The 17,821-nt window shown below is 42.7% G+C and overlaps 1 protein-coding gene across 5 annotated transcripts in view; it reads right to left on the reverse strand.

Annotated features, from left to right (window-relative positions):
* The window catches only part of adamts20 (ADAM metallopeptidase with thrombospondin type 1 motif 20), a 281,403-nt gene that overhangs the window by 171,952 nt on the left and 91,630 nt on the right, over positions 1-17,821 (reverse strand). For 3 of the 5 annotated variants that reach the window (XM_033037845.1, XM_033037843.1, XM_033037847.1), the window contains 3 exons: positions 14,407-14,568; positions 10,567-10,708; positions 7,279-7,383 (listed from right to left, as the gene is read on the reverse strand). In XM_033037845.1, coding sequence (XP_032893736.1) covers positions 7,279-7,383; positions 10,567-10,708; positions 14,407-14,568 — 409 coding nt within the window. The remainder of the gene's footprint in view (positions 1-7,278; positions 7,384-10,566; positions 10,709-14,406; positions 14,569-17,821) is intronic. The other 2 variants (XM_033037846.1, XM_033037844.1) reach the window with 1 other exon arrangement.

A 17,821-nucleotide genomic window follows, 5' to 3' on the forward strand; every position in this document is an offset into this window, starting at 1 on the left:
GGATGAATTCCCAAACATCCATTCTACTTCGTTGCAGCTCTTGTACATTCCTTGTAGATGTCATACTATATTTTGTACACTTTCATGTTTGATGTTGCACTCCCTGTTGCACTCATGCATGGCATGATCTGCCTGATAGTGCACGTGACAATATTAAACCAAGAGTCAAGAGTGTTTAATTGTCAAATGTACTGACACAGATGTGTAGCCAGGCACAGCTCCAATGTTATCTTTAAATTTGATCTTTAAATCTACAGGATGGAGACAGCCCTAAATTCACTTGACTGAGACCAGGTGGCTCAGCCTGGTCCCGGATAGACATCTTCCTTGCTGGCAATCCCTAATCAGCCTCTGTCTATCCAAATGCATATATAACTTATCCTTTGGAATACTCTCCAGTAACTAGCCTACCACAGACATTCTCGCAGCCCTTCTTAAATAGAGGCACAACATTAGCCGCCCTCCAGTCATCTGGCACTTCACCCATATCGAACGATGATTTGTATATTCATATATCTCAGCAAGGGAGCCTGCAATTTCATCTCCAGCTTTCCACTGTGTCAACAGATATATCTGATTAGACCAAGGAAATGTATCCACTTAAGATTTATCCAACCTCAAGACATTCAACACCTCCTTGACTGTAATACTGACTGTTCTCAAGCCAATTCCATTAACTGTCCAAAGTTCTCCCAGTCTTTATGTCTTTATCCATAGTAGACACAGAGGAGCCATACCCATTGAGTCCTTGCTCATCTCCTGTGACTCCACACAAAGATGACCGTTTTGGTTTCTAAGGGGCCCTATTGTCTCCTTAATCACCCTCTTTTTATTTATCCTGAAATTCCTCAAGAGATACATTTGATCCCACTGCCTATACCTGTCCCATGCCTCCTCTTTTTCATGACCATACCCTCAATTTCTCTCCTCATCCATGTTTCCTTACACTCACCTGCCTTGCCCTTCATTCTAACGGGAGCATGCTTGCCCTAAACTCTTGTCACCATATTTTTAAAAGCATCCCACTTTCCCGACATTCCTATGCTAGCAAAAAATCTGTACCAAACAACTTGATCAAAGTCCTATCTATTACCATCAATGTTGGCCATGTCCCAATTCAGAATTTTAACTTGTCGGCCCACCCTGTCTTTATCCATAACTATGTTAAAGCTAAAAGAATTGATCACTGACCCAAAAGGTTCACCCACAGACTCTTCGGTCACTTGCCCTTCCCCAGTTCCTAAGAGTAAATCCAGCTTTGTCCTCTCCCATCTAGGGCCCTCTACACATTGCCTGAGGAAACATTCCTGAATATATTTCACAAATACCACACAAGCCCTTGGCACTATGACAGTCCCAGTCTTTATTCGGAAAGTTAAACCCCCCCCCCCCCCCACCATGACAACCTTATTAGCCTTACAGCTGCCTGCAGTCTCTTACCATATTTGCTCTTCCAATTCCAGTTGACTATTTGGAGCCCACAGTACACTCCCAACAAGATGAACATCCCCTTTTTATTACTTAGCTCCACCCAAACAGGCTCAATGGCAAATCACTCAGAAATGTCATCTCCACTGCTGCCGTGACATTCTCTTACTGAATAAAGCAACCGACCCTCCTCACCTCTTCTTTTACCCCCACCAACATGTTTTTATACTGTTATATTGGAGGCAGCACTAGGATGTGTGAGAACATTTGGAGTGGGGCATGAACAACACAAGGCACCCGGACACATAGAAACATAGAAAATAGGTGCAGGGGTAGGCCATTCGGCCCTGCGAGCCTGCACCGCCATTCAATATGATCATGGCTGATCATCCAACTCAGTATCCCGTACCTGCCTTCTCTCCATACCCCCTGATCCCTTTAGCCACAAGGGCCACATCTAACTCCCTCTTAAATATAGCCAATGAACTGGCCTCAACTACCTTCTGTGGCAGAGAGTTCCAGAGATTCACCACTGTGTGAATTTTTTTTTTCTCATCTCGATCCCAAAGGATTTCCCCTCTATCCTTAAGCTATGACCCCTTGTCCTGGACTTCCCCAACATCGGGAACAATCTTCCTGCATCTAGCCTGTCCAACCCCTTAAGAATTTTGTAAGTTTCTATAAGATCCCCCCTCAATCTCTTAAATTCTAGCAAGGACAAGCCAAGTCTATCCAGTCTTTCTTCAGATGAAAGTCCTGACATCCCAGGAATCAGTCTGGTGAACCTTCTCTGCACTCCCTCTATGGCAATAATGTCCTTGCTCACAGAAGCGGGAGCATCTCCATTGCGCGGAGCCAACAGGCATTTTCTGCTCACATCTGCCACAATTTAGTTTCCAAATCCCATGATTCTCGAAAACCTGTTATCTACCACCAGGCAGTTAGTCCAAAAAATAATTATTTCTATCAACCCTTGGTATTTGTCTGGAGCAGCCCTGAAGATTTGGCACAAAGCCCTTTGGAATGTAATGACTGCAGCAAGCACAGACAATGAGTTATATTTACTGACAGAGGTTCAGATGGAGAAACATTTTTTCAAGAATTTCACATTCTATTCAGAAGCTTAATCTTAGATTCTAATTACAGTCGCACTAGCCAAAGTCAAGCGTATTACTTTCCATCTAATAGCTGTTGCTATATAGCAGAGATCATTTGACTCATTATGTCCGCACTAGTTGTAAAGGACCTACCCAGCACTGGTACGTAGTGTTGTGGGTCACAGCTCTTCACTTGCGCACTCAATGATGTACATTGGCTGACTGCAATGAGGATCTCGGTCTCTACCATACTTGCAAGCTCGGGCTCAATGTGATCTTTTCTCCTCCTCTCCCTCTTATCTTTCAGTAGATTATTTTAAACTTCAAATCTCCCCTCTCTACTTTCTTAACCCTCTACTTCATTCCTCCCATTTACTCTGTCTAAGCAGCCCCCCCCCCCCCCCACTTCCACAATTACTAAGCCTCTACTCAGACTTATTTTTCAAATAAAAAAAAACATACTTTTATCCAATCTTCCCTCATTTAACATATTTTCCAATCACAGTCATACAGTACAGAACAGGCCCTTCGGCCCGTCTTGACCATGCCTACCATGTACCTCATGTACACTAGTCCCACCTGCCCACATTTGGCCCATATCCCTTTAAATCTTTTCTATCCATGTGCCTGTCCAAATGCCTTTTAAATGTTGTTACAGTTTCTGCCTTGGCAACCTCATTTGGCAGCTCATTCCATATACCCACCACCCTCTGTGATAAATTTGCCCTTCAGATTCCTATTAAATCTCACCACAAACCTATGTCCTGGTGACATCTCCATACATCCTCTAAAGGCTTATTTATCAGGTTACTCCAGCAACGTCTTCCCAAACTAAAGATTTCTACAACCAAGGGGGATATGGGCAGCAGTTGTAGGGGGACACTCCCACCCTACAGGTTCTTCTCCAAGCCAAACTTGGAATTTATCACCAGCCCTTCAGGATCACCAGGGTTACCACATCATGAAAAACAAATACATTGAAGATAATATCTCTATGCACTCCCTTCTGTGCATTGATTAAGACTGTATATAATACCCCAGCTTGATTCTAAAACTAGTGTTGTTATGCAGGTCCAACAGGACCTCCCTGCTCTTCTGTACAATGCCACAGCCTATAAATGGAAGCATCCCCCATGCCTTCTTAAGCAATTAATAATTGCCACCTTTAGTGATCTGTGGATGTACAGTTCAATCTTCCTTGCCACCCCCTCCATATTTCTCAGTATTGCATTTATTCTCTACTGGCCAACACCCAACACTTCTCCAAATTAAATTCCATTTATTGCCTTTATATCCAACGGAATTCAGGTATTTTCAATAAACAATGTTCATTCTGAAAAAGCAGAAAGTACAAACAGTTGGAGCAACAAATTGCTGGAGGAACTCAATGGGTTGAGCAGTATCTAGAGGTTTTCTTTTAGGTTTCAAGTCAAGACGCTGCAACAGGATATTGATACAATGAACTGACTCAACATCACCTGCAAAATGATAAGAGTGAACTTGCAGGACAAATGTCTCATTGCCAAGATCAGTGCTAATAAAACTGGGCAAAGAGTTAAAAGTTGGTATCATTGTACTAATAGCCAAGTGTTCAGGTAATGAGCAGATGTAGTTATTTAGCGGCAGTTAGAGTCAGGTGATGCTTCTTTGTGTGTAAAGTGTTGCTAACAGCAATGCTGTGAGATATGGCTCGCAGGCCAGTCCAGAGAAAAAGGAAAACCGAGCCAAAATGACAACTGCAGAAATGGCTGGTTCTGCAGAAGCAGAAAGAAACAGGAAACCAGATATTGAATCCTGTAGGCTGCAACCTAGAATGGAAGATGAGGTGTTGGCCTCAAACTTACATCGCACCATATTATAGCAGTGCAGGAGGTCACAGACAGATAGGTCATAATGGGAAAGGATGGGGAATTAAACACCGGGAAACTCATGATCACTCCTGTGGGCTGAATGCAGGTGTTCGGCAAAGCAAACGTCCCATCTGTGTTTGGTTTCTCCTATGTAGAGGAGACACCACGATCGCTGAATGCAGTACACTAGATTGCAAGAAGTGCAAGTGAATTGTTGCTTCACCTGGAAAGACTGTTTGTTGGATAGTGCTGATATCTCATGTGTTTGTATGGGTAGTGCCAAACAACAATGGGTGGTTGGTGGGGTGGGAAGAGCAGACCAAGGAGTTGTGAAGGGAGAAATTCCCACTGAATGCCTAAAGAGGAGAATGATGCATCTGGTGGAGGAATCTTGGTGGAGCTGTTGGACATTGCGAAGCATGATCTGTTGAATACAGAGACTGGTGGTGGGGAAAGGGAAGACCAAGGGAACTCTGTTCTTGCTCTATCCAGATGGGGAGGGAGGTGCAGAAAATAGTTGAAATTATTGTTTTGCACCAATGCAGTTATTGATCTACTGGATAAAGAGATGAGAGAAAAAGAGTAGGATTTAAATAAAGATTGTTCCAAAAATCCCACAAAAATGTCTGTGTAAATCTCTCTGTAAATCCCCCTGTAAATCTGCTGTCGGAACTCAGCAGGCCAGGAAGCATCTATGGAGGGAAATGAACAGACAAGGTTTCGATTCGGAACCCTCCTTCAGACAAATGGAGTTGACAAATGGAGTTGAGGGGAGACAGCTGGTAGAAAGAAGTGAGGGGAAGGGGTGGGGTGTCCATATGAGAATATACTCAACTCGACGACTTTAGCTAGCCCTACCTCTTCTTTTCAACTCACTCGACTAGCTATCTCCTCACTACTCCATCACTGAAGAAGCAAGCTCGTCTGCCTATTTCCCTTCCCAGATGCTGCCTGATCCACTGAGTTCCTTGTTTGTTACTGTTTTAAAAGAGGATAGATTAATACATTGCCCAACCTATACTTCATAATTATTCAGCAGATAAAATGTCTCCTTTTTAATATGTAGACCAAGTGCTGACATCATGGTAAAATGGGAAGTATTGGGAAGAGAGAGCGGGTAGATTGAACCTCCTCTGAAACTGTTGACAAGCACTTTCAATGGACCGATCCACCCAGAACATAACTTTGCACAATGTATCCCCACTCACTGCTTTGACAGTAAAGGGAGCTCTGTAGGGCAATTCTTAAATGAAAGCCCCATTGTGTACATCGTAATACCGATCCTATACTTTGGAAATGGAGAGTTTACACCCAAATTGCTTTGTGTGTATCTGCTTTTGACTGCATAAAGGTTTGGTTATTTAAACCATCCAAGCTTAAGTTCCAGACGATATCTTAGTACATTCACGCTTATAGGTAGAACAGGGGCCATGGTCGCTTTGCACACCTTTTAAACCCTCCCCTTATGAATAGAGGACATTACCACACCTGAGGAAGAAGAAAACATGAGTATTTTGAAAGATATCCACTTAAATGCATTTAACTTGACATCATTACATTGCTTTGTAGGTATGTGAATGAAAGTAATCCAGACCAAGTATCTCATTCACATGAACAATAGCAATGAAATCCAATTATGTACTCCCGCTAAACTCAAACCGTTAATAGCATTAGTGTGTGGATGCTTCTATGCTGGGGTCTATATAATCAGCAAACACACAATACAGAGCGCCATTGTTTCGACCTCGCCCCTCTACACAGCCACCACCATTCACTTACAATGAAACAAAAGGCGTACAATTTTTAGCAATGTCTTCAGTCTGACTGAGGTTTGAATGCAGTCCTTCCCTCAAAGTGCTTAATGTCGAACCAGAGGAGAGGGGTTGTAGCAGAAGGTTGGCATGTGTTTCCACTTGGAACTGTAAAATATGGTGTAATAACTTGCTTCCCGTTCCTGTTGGTCACTCTTCCTGCCGGTCCTGAGTGGAGGTTCCACTTTCCAGCTGGGAGTACAGGGGTGGGCAGTCACTCCCAGTTACAGTCCTGGGGTGAGGGTCACTCTGCTGGCTGGAGTCCCTCGACAAGATAGTCACTCACTGAACCTCTCCCGGAGCCCGGGACCACCAAGGTCGCAGAGGTCTGGGATCATGGACCCTCAGTGCCAGGGTCCACTGACCCACCCTCAGTGCCTAGGGTCATGACTCAGTGCCCGGGGTCACTGATTCTCAGTTCCGGGGTCACTGACTCTCAGTGCCCTTTGGACTCGTTACAGAACTGAACATTAACCTAAATCTGCCTGCAAACTGTGACCATCGCATGAAGGGAGAGCGTCCATTTTGAGCCTAAATATGCCCATCCCCTGCCTGATCCACCAGTGTACATCTAGTCAACTTTGTAAAATCAAAGAATTTTCAGTTAGTTATCTTCAGTTAACATCTTGGAATCAACGGATATATATTTTTTCAACTCTATTGGCTTATAATTCTACCTTTTCTTACTGATTAAATATACCGCAGATTGCCATTTCACCATTCAAAAACATTTGTACTCTGGAAAGCACATTTTCCGTTTACCCAATAAATGAAACACATAAGGCACAATAACAATATTTCCAATAAAGGACATCATAACACAGTTTGCAAACTCTAGGGTACTACAGCTGATGAAGGGACCCCTCCTCCACTCTCAGTTGACTGAATCTAAACCAGCTAAACAGCTTATTTGCTCATTGGACATCACCGAGCTGGTCAAGTGGTGAACTATTGCTCAGTTGTAACAGCATAACTGTGTCTGCCCATTCACAGGCATCAGTCGTCCATAGTCCAAAGCACCAGATATCAAAATAATGTCATTCCTTTGTGCAGGCATCCCTCCCCTACAGAATATCAACATTCAGACCTTACCATCCCATGGCCACATTCAGTCCCGTCAGCCAGAGGCATGTGTTGTGTACGACAGCCCCTGTGCACTCCTTCCGCACTTGTACACCACAGACGCTTGCATTGTTTCTGTGTGGACAATGAGCTCATTTGTAATGTGGTAACTCAATTATGATTTAATAACAATAAAGACACACTTACTTAATCATCAGCTTATTCAAATGAAATTAGATTGCTATTCTCTGTTACAGGGTAAGAAACAAATGGAGGGAACACAAGCTGAAGAATAACATTGGCAATCTCGCATTATCACATCTATTTGTCTCAGGCTGAGGCGATCATATGACAAATAATTACAAATCATGTAGTGAGGAACATTAACACCTCCCTTGTCAAGTTATTCTTGCCCATTATCCCAGCAAAGCACATTAAATTGCAGGTAAATGGGATTAGATGGGCATCTTGGTCAGCATGGACGAGCTGGGCCGAAGGGCCTGTTTCCATGCTGTATGACTGCATATTGAAGGTCCTGACATTTAGCAATTAGGTACGAGGGAAGAGAAGGATTGTTGGGAATTTTCTGGGACCTGCCAGAGACCGCAATAGGTCAAGTGGCTTCCTTCTATTTTGTATGGAAATATGAAATAAAACAATACAAAAGAGGTAGGCACAAAATGCTGGAATAACTCAGCAGTTCAGGCAGCATCTCTGGAGAAAAGGAATAGGTGACGTTTTGCAAGGAACCTGAAGCATTTTGTCTCCATCTTCGGTAAAAAAACAGCATCTGCAGTACTTTCCAACACAATACAAGAGGTAATTGTCCCTCTGCCTCTATGGTTGCTGGCCCGTTGAGTACTTCCAGCAATTTTCATGTTTATTTCATATTTCTAACATTTTAATTTGCGTCCACTTGTATCAACGGAATACCTCTAAAAAGGCAAGATCAAAATTATTCGTAACAGGAACTTAGCTATACGTATACACCTTTAAATACTACAAATGCCAGTCATGTTTAATATTTTGAGGATTTGGGCAGATACTTTCAGTTATTAAGCAGCTTACACACCGTGGGGTGTTGCGAATCACTCCATTGCTAATTCAGCACGAGATAAATGCTGGCCACTTACAACGTTACAAAGTCAATTTGATCCCACAATCAACAACAAAAGGTTTTTGTCCAAATGTCTTTTACTTAGATACGTGGATGTTGTCTGTCGCATATTTATCGACACTATAAGATGCAATGGTGGAATTTTTGTTTATTGAATGTTGAGTAATGGGGAACAGTTGGCTATTGAACAGGCTCATAGGATTGTTTGCTAACTCTGGATTTCATTTCTAATATTCTTATGGCATAATAATCAAATAGATATTTTTATTCAATGCCAAGAAATAATTACTAAGCTCCCATGAAGAATTCCTGCTCTGTTTTTACTACACATAACCTTTACATCTATCTCAAAAGGCCTCAAGGGGCATCGGTTAAAAATGTCACACTACTGATATGATCAAAGAACACAAAATTGGATTACCACAGTTAGAATTAAAGACAGCACTTCCTGCTTACACTTTCAAAAGCTTATTTTTGATTTAATCAAAGATGAAAAAAATACTTTTATATTTGGGTCATGTTATTACACATGATTACCAGCACATTCACAATAAAACAAAACTAACATGATGAATGTGTCGTTTGTACATTTGTTGATCAATTGCATTATTTTAATGACACACTGCACCTTGAGATGTACCAGTAGATCAGTTGGGACCAAACACCTCCACAAGGAAATCCGAGCATAAACCCCTGATATGGGTTGTCAATTGTGCTGCTATTTTTTGCTTTAATTCCAGTTATTTTTTCTTTAAAGAACTATTTGCAAAATTGTTGTTCAGTGGATTACTTAGGAAGGTTTATGCTTACGAAGTTTAGAGTTATAGAATGAAATCAGGTCCATTGGCCATCGAGTCCATGTTGGCCATTGATCACCATTTCAAACTAGTTCTATGTTATCCCACTTTTTCATCCACTTCTAATACGTTAGTGGCAATTTACAAAGGCCAATTAACCTACAAACCTGCACGCCTTTGCGGCGTGGAAGGAAACCAGAATACCTGAAGGAAACCCATGCAGTCACAGGGAGAATGTGCAAACTCTACACGTACAGCACCCGAGCTCAGGATCGAACTAGGGTCTCTTGAGCTGTGAGGCAGCAGCTCTACCAGCTGCACCACTAATGCTAAAGTCAATTACTTGAATATAATCATGTGTGCCATGCCTCCATTCCCCCTGTGGAAAATCCTCTCACAGACAGCAAAGTAAAATAACTCTTACACAGGGCTGGTAAAATCCAATATCAATGGTAGTCTATGGCAGGGTTTTATAGTGAAATGGTTTCCAATAAAACACATGAGCCTTCATTTTTACTGGGACATAATTTCTGAGCGGTTTGGGAGAGTAAAATTGGGAATCTGATTGTTTAGGTTTTGCTAACACCTGGGGTTTTTAGTTCTGGGATCTGTTTGAACTTTCTTTTCTCCAATTCTCTACCACTGGTAGACTAGGCTGTTTACTGGTGAGGGGAAACTGAGGCTCCCACTTAGGATCAGCGGCAGTGGGTTTAGTTTGTTCAAGGGAGAGTAAGCCGTGGCGACTGCAAGTTTGTTGGAGTGGTTGGAGAAGGTGCAGATCATGGTGTCGAGTTTGTGGGATTATAGGGGGGGGGGGGGGAACTGGAGGGCTGAGGAGAAGGAAATTGATCATTATTGATCTTGGATAAATTGGATCTGCATGAAATGAGGAAAACAGGGGTTGTTGGCAATGTTTGTTTATTGGGAGGGGATCCTGATGGGAGGGGATCAAATGCAGATTACAGTGAGGACACAAAGGAATCACACTGGCTTGTAATGCTGCAGATTTCCCAAGGCCAGGGAACGCAGGTTCAGACTGCTTAAAATTAAAAATGGAGACACACAGCTTATTTGAAAGAATTCACTGACTGACACACCAGCTGAGTGCAAGTTAACCACTCATCTGTGATCTCACTGTAAAAACTGAAAGTGACAGGTTTGACGCATTTTAACATGTTGGTGTGCGCAGTTTTGGAGTTTCTGCTTACTCTGCACAATGTAAACATTCCGTTGGAAGCAAGATACATTCAGGGAGTATTTCCAACATTTTCTGGATTAGGTTCTCATATACAACATCTACAATTTGTTGCCATCAATAGACAGAGAAATGTCATATGCTGTAGCTTCATCCAGCTGTTGTACAAGATACTGACACACTTGGCGAAAGATTATGAAATAGCTCACCATGTAGGGACAAACTTGTGATCCTGATCCAAACATAAGTTCACATTGCTTGTTTGCGTTGTAGATTTGACCAGGTAACTGGGCTGATAGGTCATAGTTCCTCACCACAGGTTCATCAAGAAGGCATTCTCCATAACCAGTGCTAGAAATACACAGGAACAATCCATAAGTAACATTCTGTGACCAAGTTAGACACAAAAAGCTGGAGTAACTCAACAGGTCAGGCAGCATCTCCGGAGAAAAGGAATAGGTGACATTTCCGGTCGAGATCCTTCTTCAGACTACTGTGACCAAGTGGTGTGGTATAGAGACTGGGAGAAAGCTTGGACTGGTTACGAGTTTTATACCATTGGTCCTATTCGAAACGAAGCACTCTCTTTGCATAATCCTCTGGATGAACAGCGGACAGGGTTACCCAACATAACAGTACATAGATGTAACTATGAAAGAGGCACGCTAGCACCTTTATGTTCTCGGAAATTCAAAGAGAGTTGCTTGTCACTGAATAATTGTGAACTTCTACAGCTGTATGTAGAAAGTATCTGGACGGGTACATCATGGACTGGAATGGCAATTCCAAAGCACAGGAATGCATGAGGCTGCAGAGAGTGGTGGGCTCATCTCAACCTATCTTGGTCACACCCCTCTCCACCATCCATTGTACCTACACGCAGTGCTGCCTCAAGAAGATGGTATCTATCAAAAACGATCCCCACCAGCCAGGCCATGCCCTCTTGTCATTGCTACCATGGAGCAGGTGGTCCAGATGTTACACACCACCAGGTTCAAGAACAGCTACTTTCCTACAACTATTAGGTTCTTGAGCTGACCTGCACAACCCTAATCTCACCTCTGCAACAGAACACTGGATCATCGCTTGCACTACTATTAACTTTTTTTTAAATTGTGTTTTGCACATGTCTTGTTTTTGCACAGTCTTTTTCTTTTTCTGTTTCTTGTATAATTTACATGGATTTTATTATTTTTTGGATCTTATCCGAGTCTCAGTGCCTGTGATGCTGCTGCAAGCTCGATTTCCATTGTACCTGTACCTCACTCTACATACATGTGACAAGAAACTCAACATGACTTGAAACTACAAGGGTTACGTGGCTCCATGCTGCTTGAATTGTAGCTCTGATTGCTGCCCGAGTTGTGCATGGCAGACTCAGGTGAATTTAAATGCAACTGTGTCAGCATATCAGCGTGTGGAAGATGTCAATCAGCTGTGCAAACAGTTACAACCGACACCAGTAAAGTCATTACTTTGGGAGCTTTATTCCATTTTTCAATACAAAGATTAAATCAATACGTTTCCTGCCATTTTACCATACCAGCAGATTTTGCCCATAACAAATTGCTCTGGAGAAGATAGTAATGGGTCTTCTAAAATTGCTCTGGAGATAGTAATGGGTCTTCTAAAATTTTTGAAATATATGCAATGCAGATACTACCACTGCAGCAGATGCTCGGGAATTCCAGCATTTCAACACCAGAGCCACGAAGAGGATCTAATTCAGCTCCTGGATTAGAACAGCATGTATCTTGGAGGGAGAGGGTAGGCAGATGAGCAGTACTGCCAGCTGGCAAAGACGGGAGTAAGCCATGTGGGGAACTTTTACACATGTCAACACGACTACAGTATCATCTATTCCCACATTGCTGTCCAGTAGAAACCTACAACGCTGCAAAAGCTGCACTAGTGATGTCACCGTTTATTGGCCATTAATGTGGTTTACATCGCCACCCTTTTGCTCCCATCCCAGAAGGTGCACAGCTCAAACACCACTCCAGGTGACCCAGTGACTGCTCAGTAGAGTTGCACCCTGTGATAATGTCCAGCGTCCAAAGAGGGTTATGGATTTGAGTTGAAATGAAGGGCAGAGTGGTAGTGCTGTATGTTAGAGAATTGGAACCACAGCAACATGATGTAGCCCTTGTTTTCTTAGTGTCATAGAGTCTTAGAGCTTGGAAACAGGCTGTTCGGCCCATCTTGCCCACACTGGCCAACATGTCCCATCCACACTAGTACCACCTTACCTGCGCTTGGCCCATATCCCTCTAAATCTGTTCTATCCATGTACCTATCTAAATATTTCTTAAATGTTGCGATAGTGCCTGCTTTAAGTACCTCCTCTGGGAGCTCATTCCATACACCCACCACCCTCTGCATGGAAACGTTGCCCTATTCCTGGCCAGTTCATTTATTGAGCTGCACGGCCACGAGAAATTGATGATGGGAAGTTATCACTTCACATCAAGTGGCAATCAATCTAAGGCAAACATCCTGTATAACTTTATAAAGACTGCACAATAACACTGCTGGTAGTGTGTCAATAGAGAACCCCCTTCACGTGACAGCTGCAGCTGCTGTGCAGTACCTCTGTCCGAAACAGACAGTGGTGGTAGGTTTTACTTCCAGCTAATTTTATTCTACTTTAAATAGTTGCTCAGTTCATCTGTGGCTCAAGTATCTCATCTGAGCATCAACCCTGACAGGAAGCTAAGTTTTCACTTGTCAACAAGAAGAGCTTTGATAAAAAGGTTTGCAAACTGTAGCAGAGCTGAGTAAAAAGATCAAAGGGTCATGTCTGGGGAAAATCTAATTGCAAAAGACATTTCCCAACTTGAGAAAAGGCTTTTGAGGGTGGCTGGTGGTCACCCCGCTGCTTCCTAGCAACCAAAGTTCACAGCAGCTGTTCCTATGATACCTCTTTCCCTCCAAAAATATGCAAAGAAACAGAGATGACTTTGTCAAGATAAAATCCCATTGCTAGTAAAATGTGTCGCAATCTCCAGAGATGTTGCCACTTTATATTGACAGCAAACGGTTAAAGTTGGGGGTTTTTTTTCCAAGGAAGTTCTGAAAACATCCTTTGCACTATCTATCTGATAATCAATGATGTGTCTGTTTCAAGAGTCTGGAGACAAGCTGGTTGCATGTTGGTCTTGTACAGCTTATTCCAACACAGAGGAATGAAAGAGGCTGCAGAGGGTGGTGGACTCAGACTGGTTCACCATAGGCACAGCCCTTCCAGCATCAAAATGCTCCAGATGGTGGCACCCATCATCAAGGGTCCCCACCATCTGGACCATGCCCTCTTCTGAATGCTATCATGGGGCAGGAGGTACAGAAGCATGAAATCCTACACCACCAGGTTCAGGAACAGCTACTTTCCTACAACCATCAGGTTTAATTAGTTCAAAGAAACAGCATGGAAAATGTCCTTTGACGTGCTAGGTCCATGCTGACTATCACACTAGTTCTATGTTATCCTACTTTTGCATCCACTCGCTACACATTAAGGGCAAATTACAGAGGCCAATTATGCTCCAAACACACATATTTGGGAAGAAACTGGAGCACCCAGAGGAAACCTAGGGGGTTACTGGGACGACATGCAAACTCCACACAGCCAGCACCCGAGGTCAGGATCGAACCCAGGTCTCTGGTGCTTTGAGGCAGCAGCTCTACCAAATGTGCAATTGTGCCGCCCCAGGTTCTTGACGCGATCTACAGAAAACTATTCCTACCTCAGCAACAGAATACTATGGTTCACCTAGTTTTATTTAGAAATCTTAAGCATCATTTTTGCATAATTTGCCTTTTTTTGTGTTTATCCGAGTCTACATGTCTGTGACGCTTCTGCAAGCAAGATTTCATTGTACCTCACTGTACTTGTGCATATGACAATAAACTCGACTTGCCTTGACTCGACGACATGACTTGGTAGTTAGTCATCCTCAACCCCGACTATTTTAGTTTTTGCTCAGGTTTAGACACCTTACACAAAATCTTGTGCGGTACATTATACGTTCAAAGGAAGGCATATGGAGTACCTGAAGTAAACATACTCGAGAAATTCGGTGATGTACTTGCGGCTGCACTTTGACCAGGTCCATGGGTTGGTGTGGTAGTTCAAGGTTGGAGCCATAACGTGATATTGAGGTTTCACTCCAGCCTCTTTACACTTGAAGCTGTCATCATGAGGCATGTTGAAGCTAAAATGTAAATCATTTACTGGATGTCATATAGGTTTAACAATTGAGGAACTGATTACCGAGCACACATTCTTAATTGCAGCAACTTAGTGTGTTTCAATGAAGGCTTAAAAATAAACCAATACAAGTAACACTCAATAGTTATTTTAGACAAAAAGTTCAAATCTATTACTTTATAAGCGTAAGGTACAAGATACAAGATCACAAAAAGTTAATTTGTAGGTTCAATCAGTAGAAAGGAAGGTAAATGCAATGCCATCGTTCATTTTGAGAGGACTAGAATATAAAAGCAGGGGTAAATGTATTTCTGGCGTAAATGCTTTTTATTTGTCACAGAGACAGAAATCCATTTTGAACAGTATCAAAAAGACAGCCACACATCTTCAGCAATTCTTCCTTCCTCGTCTCCGTCTTATTTACTCCGACGATGATGCATTCCGCACACGTTTCCAAAATCTCTTCCTGAACTGTGGCTTCCCCTCTATCAAGAAAAACAGAATTCTTGACCACATCTCAGCCATTTCCCTCACCTCTGCTCTCGCCATATCTCCTCTGATCCTCACCTTCTACCCTACAAGTCTTTGCATTCAACAGATAATTTACACCAACTCCAATGAAATACCACCACCAAATACATAATTCCTTTGCCTTTTCAGCATTTGAAAGTGGCAGTTCTCTTCACAACTCCCTGGTCCAATCCTCCATCGCCAGCATTTACCACTCACCTACTTTTTGGCACTTTGCCATACAACCACAGGAGCTGTAACACCCATCTTTTCATCTGTTCCCTTCTCACCATTGAGAAACAGGAAAAGGCTTTTTATGTAAAGTAGCATTCACTTGCATTTCTTGCAATTTAATGTACTGCATTCATATTTCATAATGTGGCCTCCTCAAAATTGGAGATCAAAATGGGTGATCAATTTGCGGGTCATCTGTGTTCAGTCCACAGGGGTGACCGGAAGAAACTGGAGCACCCAGATGAAATCCAAGTGGTCACAGGGAGAACATACAAACTCCACATAGACAGCTGTAGTTCTACCAACTGTGTCGCTCACACCTTTAGGAACATAGATAAGGTAAAAAACAAGCATTTTTTCTCTATATTACTCCATCATTTTATACCAACATCATTGCAGCCGCAACCTCTCTGTTTATTGGTATTAAATGTACAATAGTTTCACATTGTCTCATCCAGTGATTCACTGATACAGAACAGGCGATGATGAAATGTCAGCCCATTTTACACACACCCAAAATGTCTGTGAGTGCAAATTCTTAAACATCCTACCCTATAGTGAATGATGATTAAGCAGCCATTGATTAAAACCTTTGGCACCAAGAAGAAATATATTATCATTAAGTGGCATTTCCTCAGGACTTGACATTTGAATTAACAATCATAGAATTGTTATGCCACAATTCAAACAGCTCTTGAATTTGCACTTTGGGAGCTTCAAGTCATGTTGCATCAAATAGGCTGGAAGTATCGCCAATGGTGTTTGCCACCCTGGCAATTCTCAGCTCACGTCTCTTACCTTCTGGGAGAAGATACGAGCTTGAAAGTTCGGACATTCTGACTGAAGAACAACGTCTTACCCACAAGCTATCAGTTCCTAAACAGGGCGGCATGATTGCGCAGCGGTAGAGTCGCTGCCTTACAGTACCCGAGACCCAGGTTCAATCCTGACTATGGGTGCTTGTCTGTACGGAATCTGTAGGTTTTCCCCGTGACCTGCGTGGGTTTTCTTTGGGATGTCCGGTTTCCTCACACACTGCAAAGACCTACAGGTTTGTACGTTAATTGGCTTGGTATAATTGTAAATTGCCCCTAGCGTGCGTAGGATAATGTGTGGGGATCGCTGGTCAGCGCAGAATCAGTGGGTCGAAGGGCCTGTTTAAACTAAAACTTAACTAAACCATCTCTTTCACATCCCCTTCTTGAAGGTGCTGCCATGAACTCTTACTCAATTCTTCCTCCTTTGTTTATTAGTTGTACTTATTTTTTCTTTTGCACTGCTTTGGGTTATGCTACAATCTTACAACACTTGCATTATCATTGTATTTATTGATGTATTTTTCATTGCTGTATGTATACTGCTTGCTCTGTGAGCTTTGTGTGAACAAGGAATTTCATGGTGCCTTGGTATATATGATAATAAACTAAGCTGAATCTGAATCATAGAAATGCCATTTTCTCAAACCATCAATATAACTCAACAATGACGACAGCAGCACCTCAATCCTTATCTAGCTGCTTGGTGCTTTGGGAACATCCAAAATGATGCGCAAGTGCAAACCTTCTTACCAGTTTCTACAGATGCCCCCATACAAAGCATACTATCCGGATACATCACAAGCAGCTGCTCTGCCAAAGACCACAAGAAATTGCAGAGTTGTGAATGTAGGCCAGCCCATTGTGCAAACTGGCCTCTCACCTCTATTGACTCCATCTACACTTCGCGTTGCTTTGGGAAACCAGTCAACATAATCAAGGACCACTCACATATGGTCATTCCCTCTTCTCCTCTATCCCGTTGGGCAGAAGATGTAAAAGCTTGAAAACACAACCGCCAGATTCAGGGAGAGCTTCTACCAGGCTGTTATCAGACAATTGACCGGACCTCCCATAATCTAATGGTGCAGTCCTGATCTTCCAATCTACCTCTATGCAGTCCTTGCATTTTATTTACCTGCAGTTTATCTTTAGCTCTAACACCATATTCTGCACTCTCCTTTCCCTTTGTATTTACGAATGGTTTGATTGTACTCAAGTCACAGTGCCATCTAATATGAAAACAGGTGCTTAAGGTCAACCTGTCCATTCCAACCAAGATGCCTTATCTGAGCTAGAGCCTTTTGCCTGCATGAGGCCCAGATGCCTCTAAATCTTTCTGTGTAACTGTCCAGGTGCCTTTTAAATGTTGTTATTGTATCCTCATTCCAGTTTCCAACAACCCAAAATGTGCCCCCTCAAGTTGCTATTAAATCTTTTCCCCTCTCACATTAAACATATGTCCTCTGGTTCTTGATTCCCCTATTTTGTCTAAAAGACTGTGCATTCTCCCTATCAATTCCCATGATTTTATGAACCTCTATGAGATCACCCTTTAATGCCCCTGTCCCACTTAGGAAACCTGAACGGAAACCTCTGGAGACTTTGCGCCCCACCCAAGGTTTCCGTGCGGTTCCCGGAGGTTGCAGGTGGTTGCCGGAGGTTGCAGGTAGTGGAAGCAGGTAGGGAGACTGACAA

The sequence above is a fragment of the Amblyraja radiata genome, chromosome 19, assembly GCF_010909765.2.
Source record: "Amblyraja radiata isolate CabotCenter1 chromosome 19, sAmbRad1.1.pri, whole genome shotgun sequence".
Taxonomy (NCBI): Eukaryota; Metazoa; Chordata; class Chondrichthyes; order Rajiformes; family Rajidae; genus Amblyraja; species Amblyraja radiata.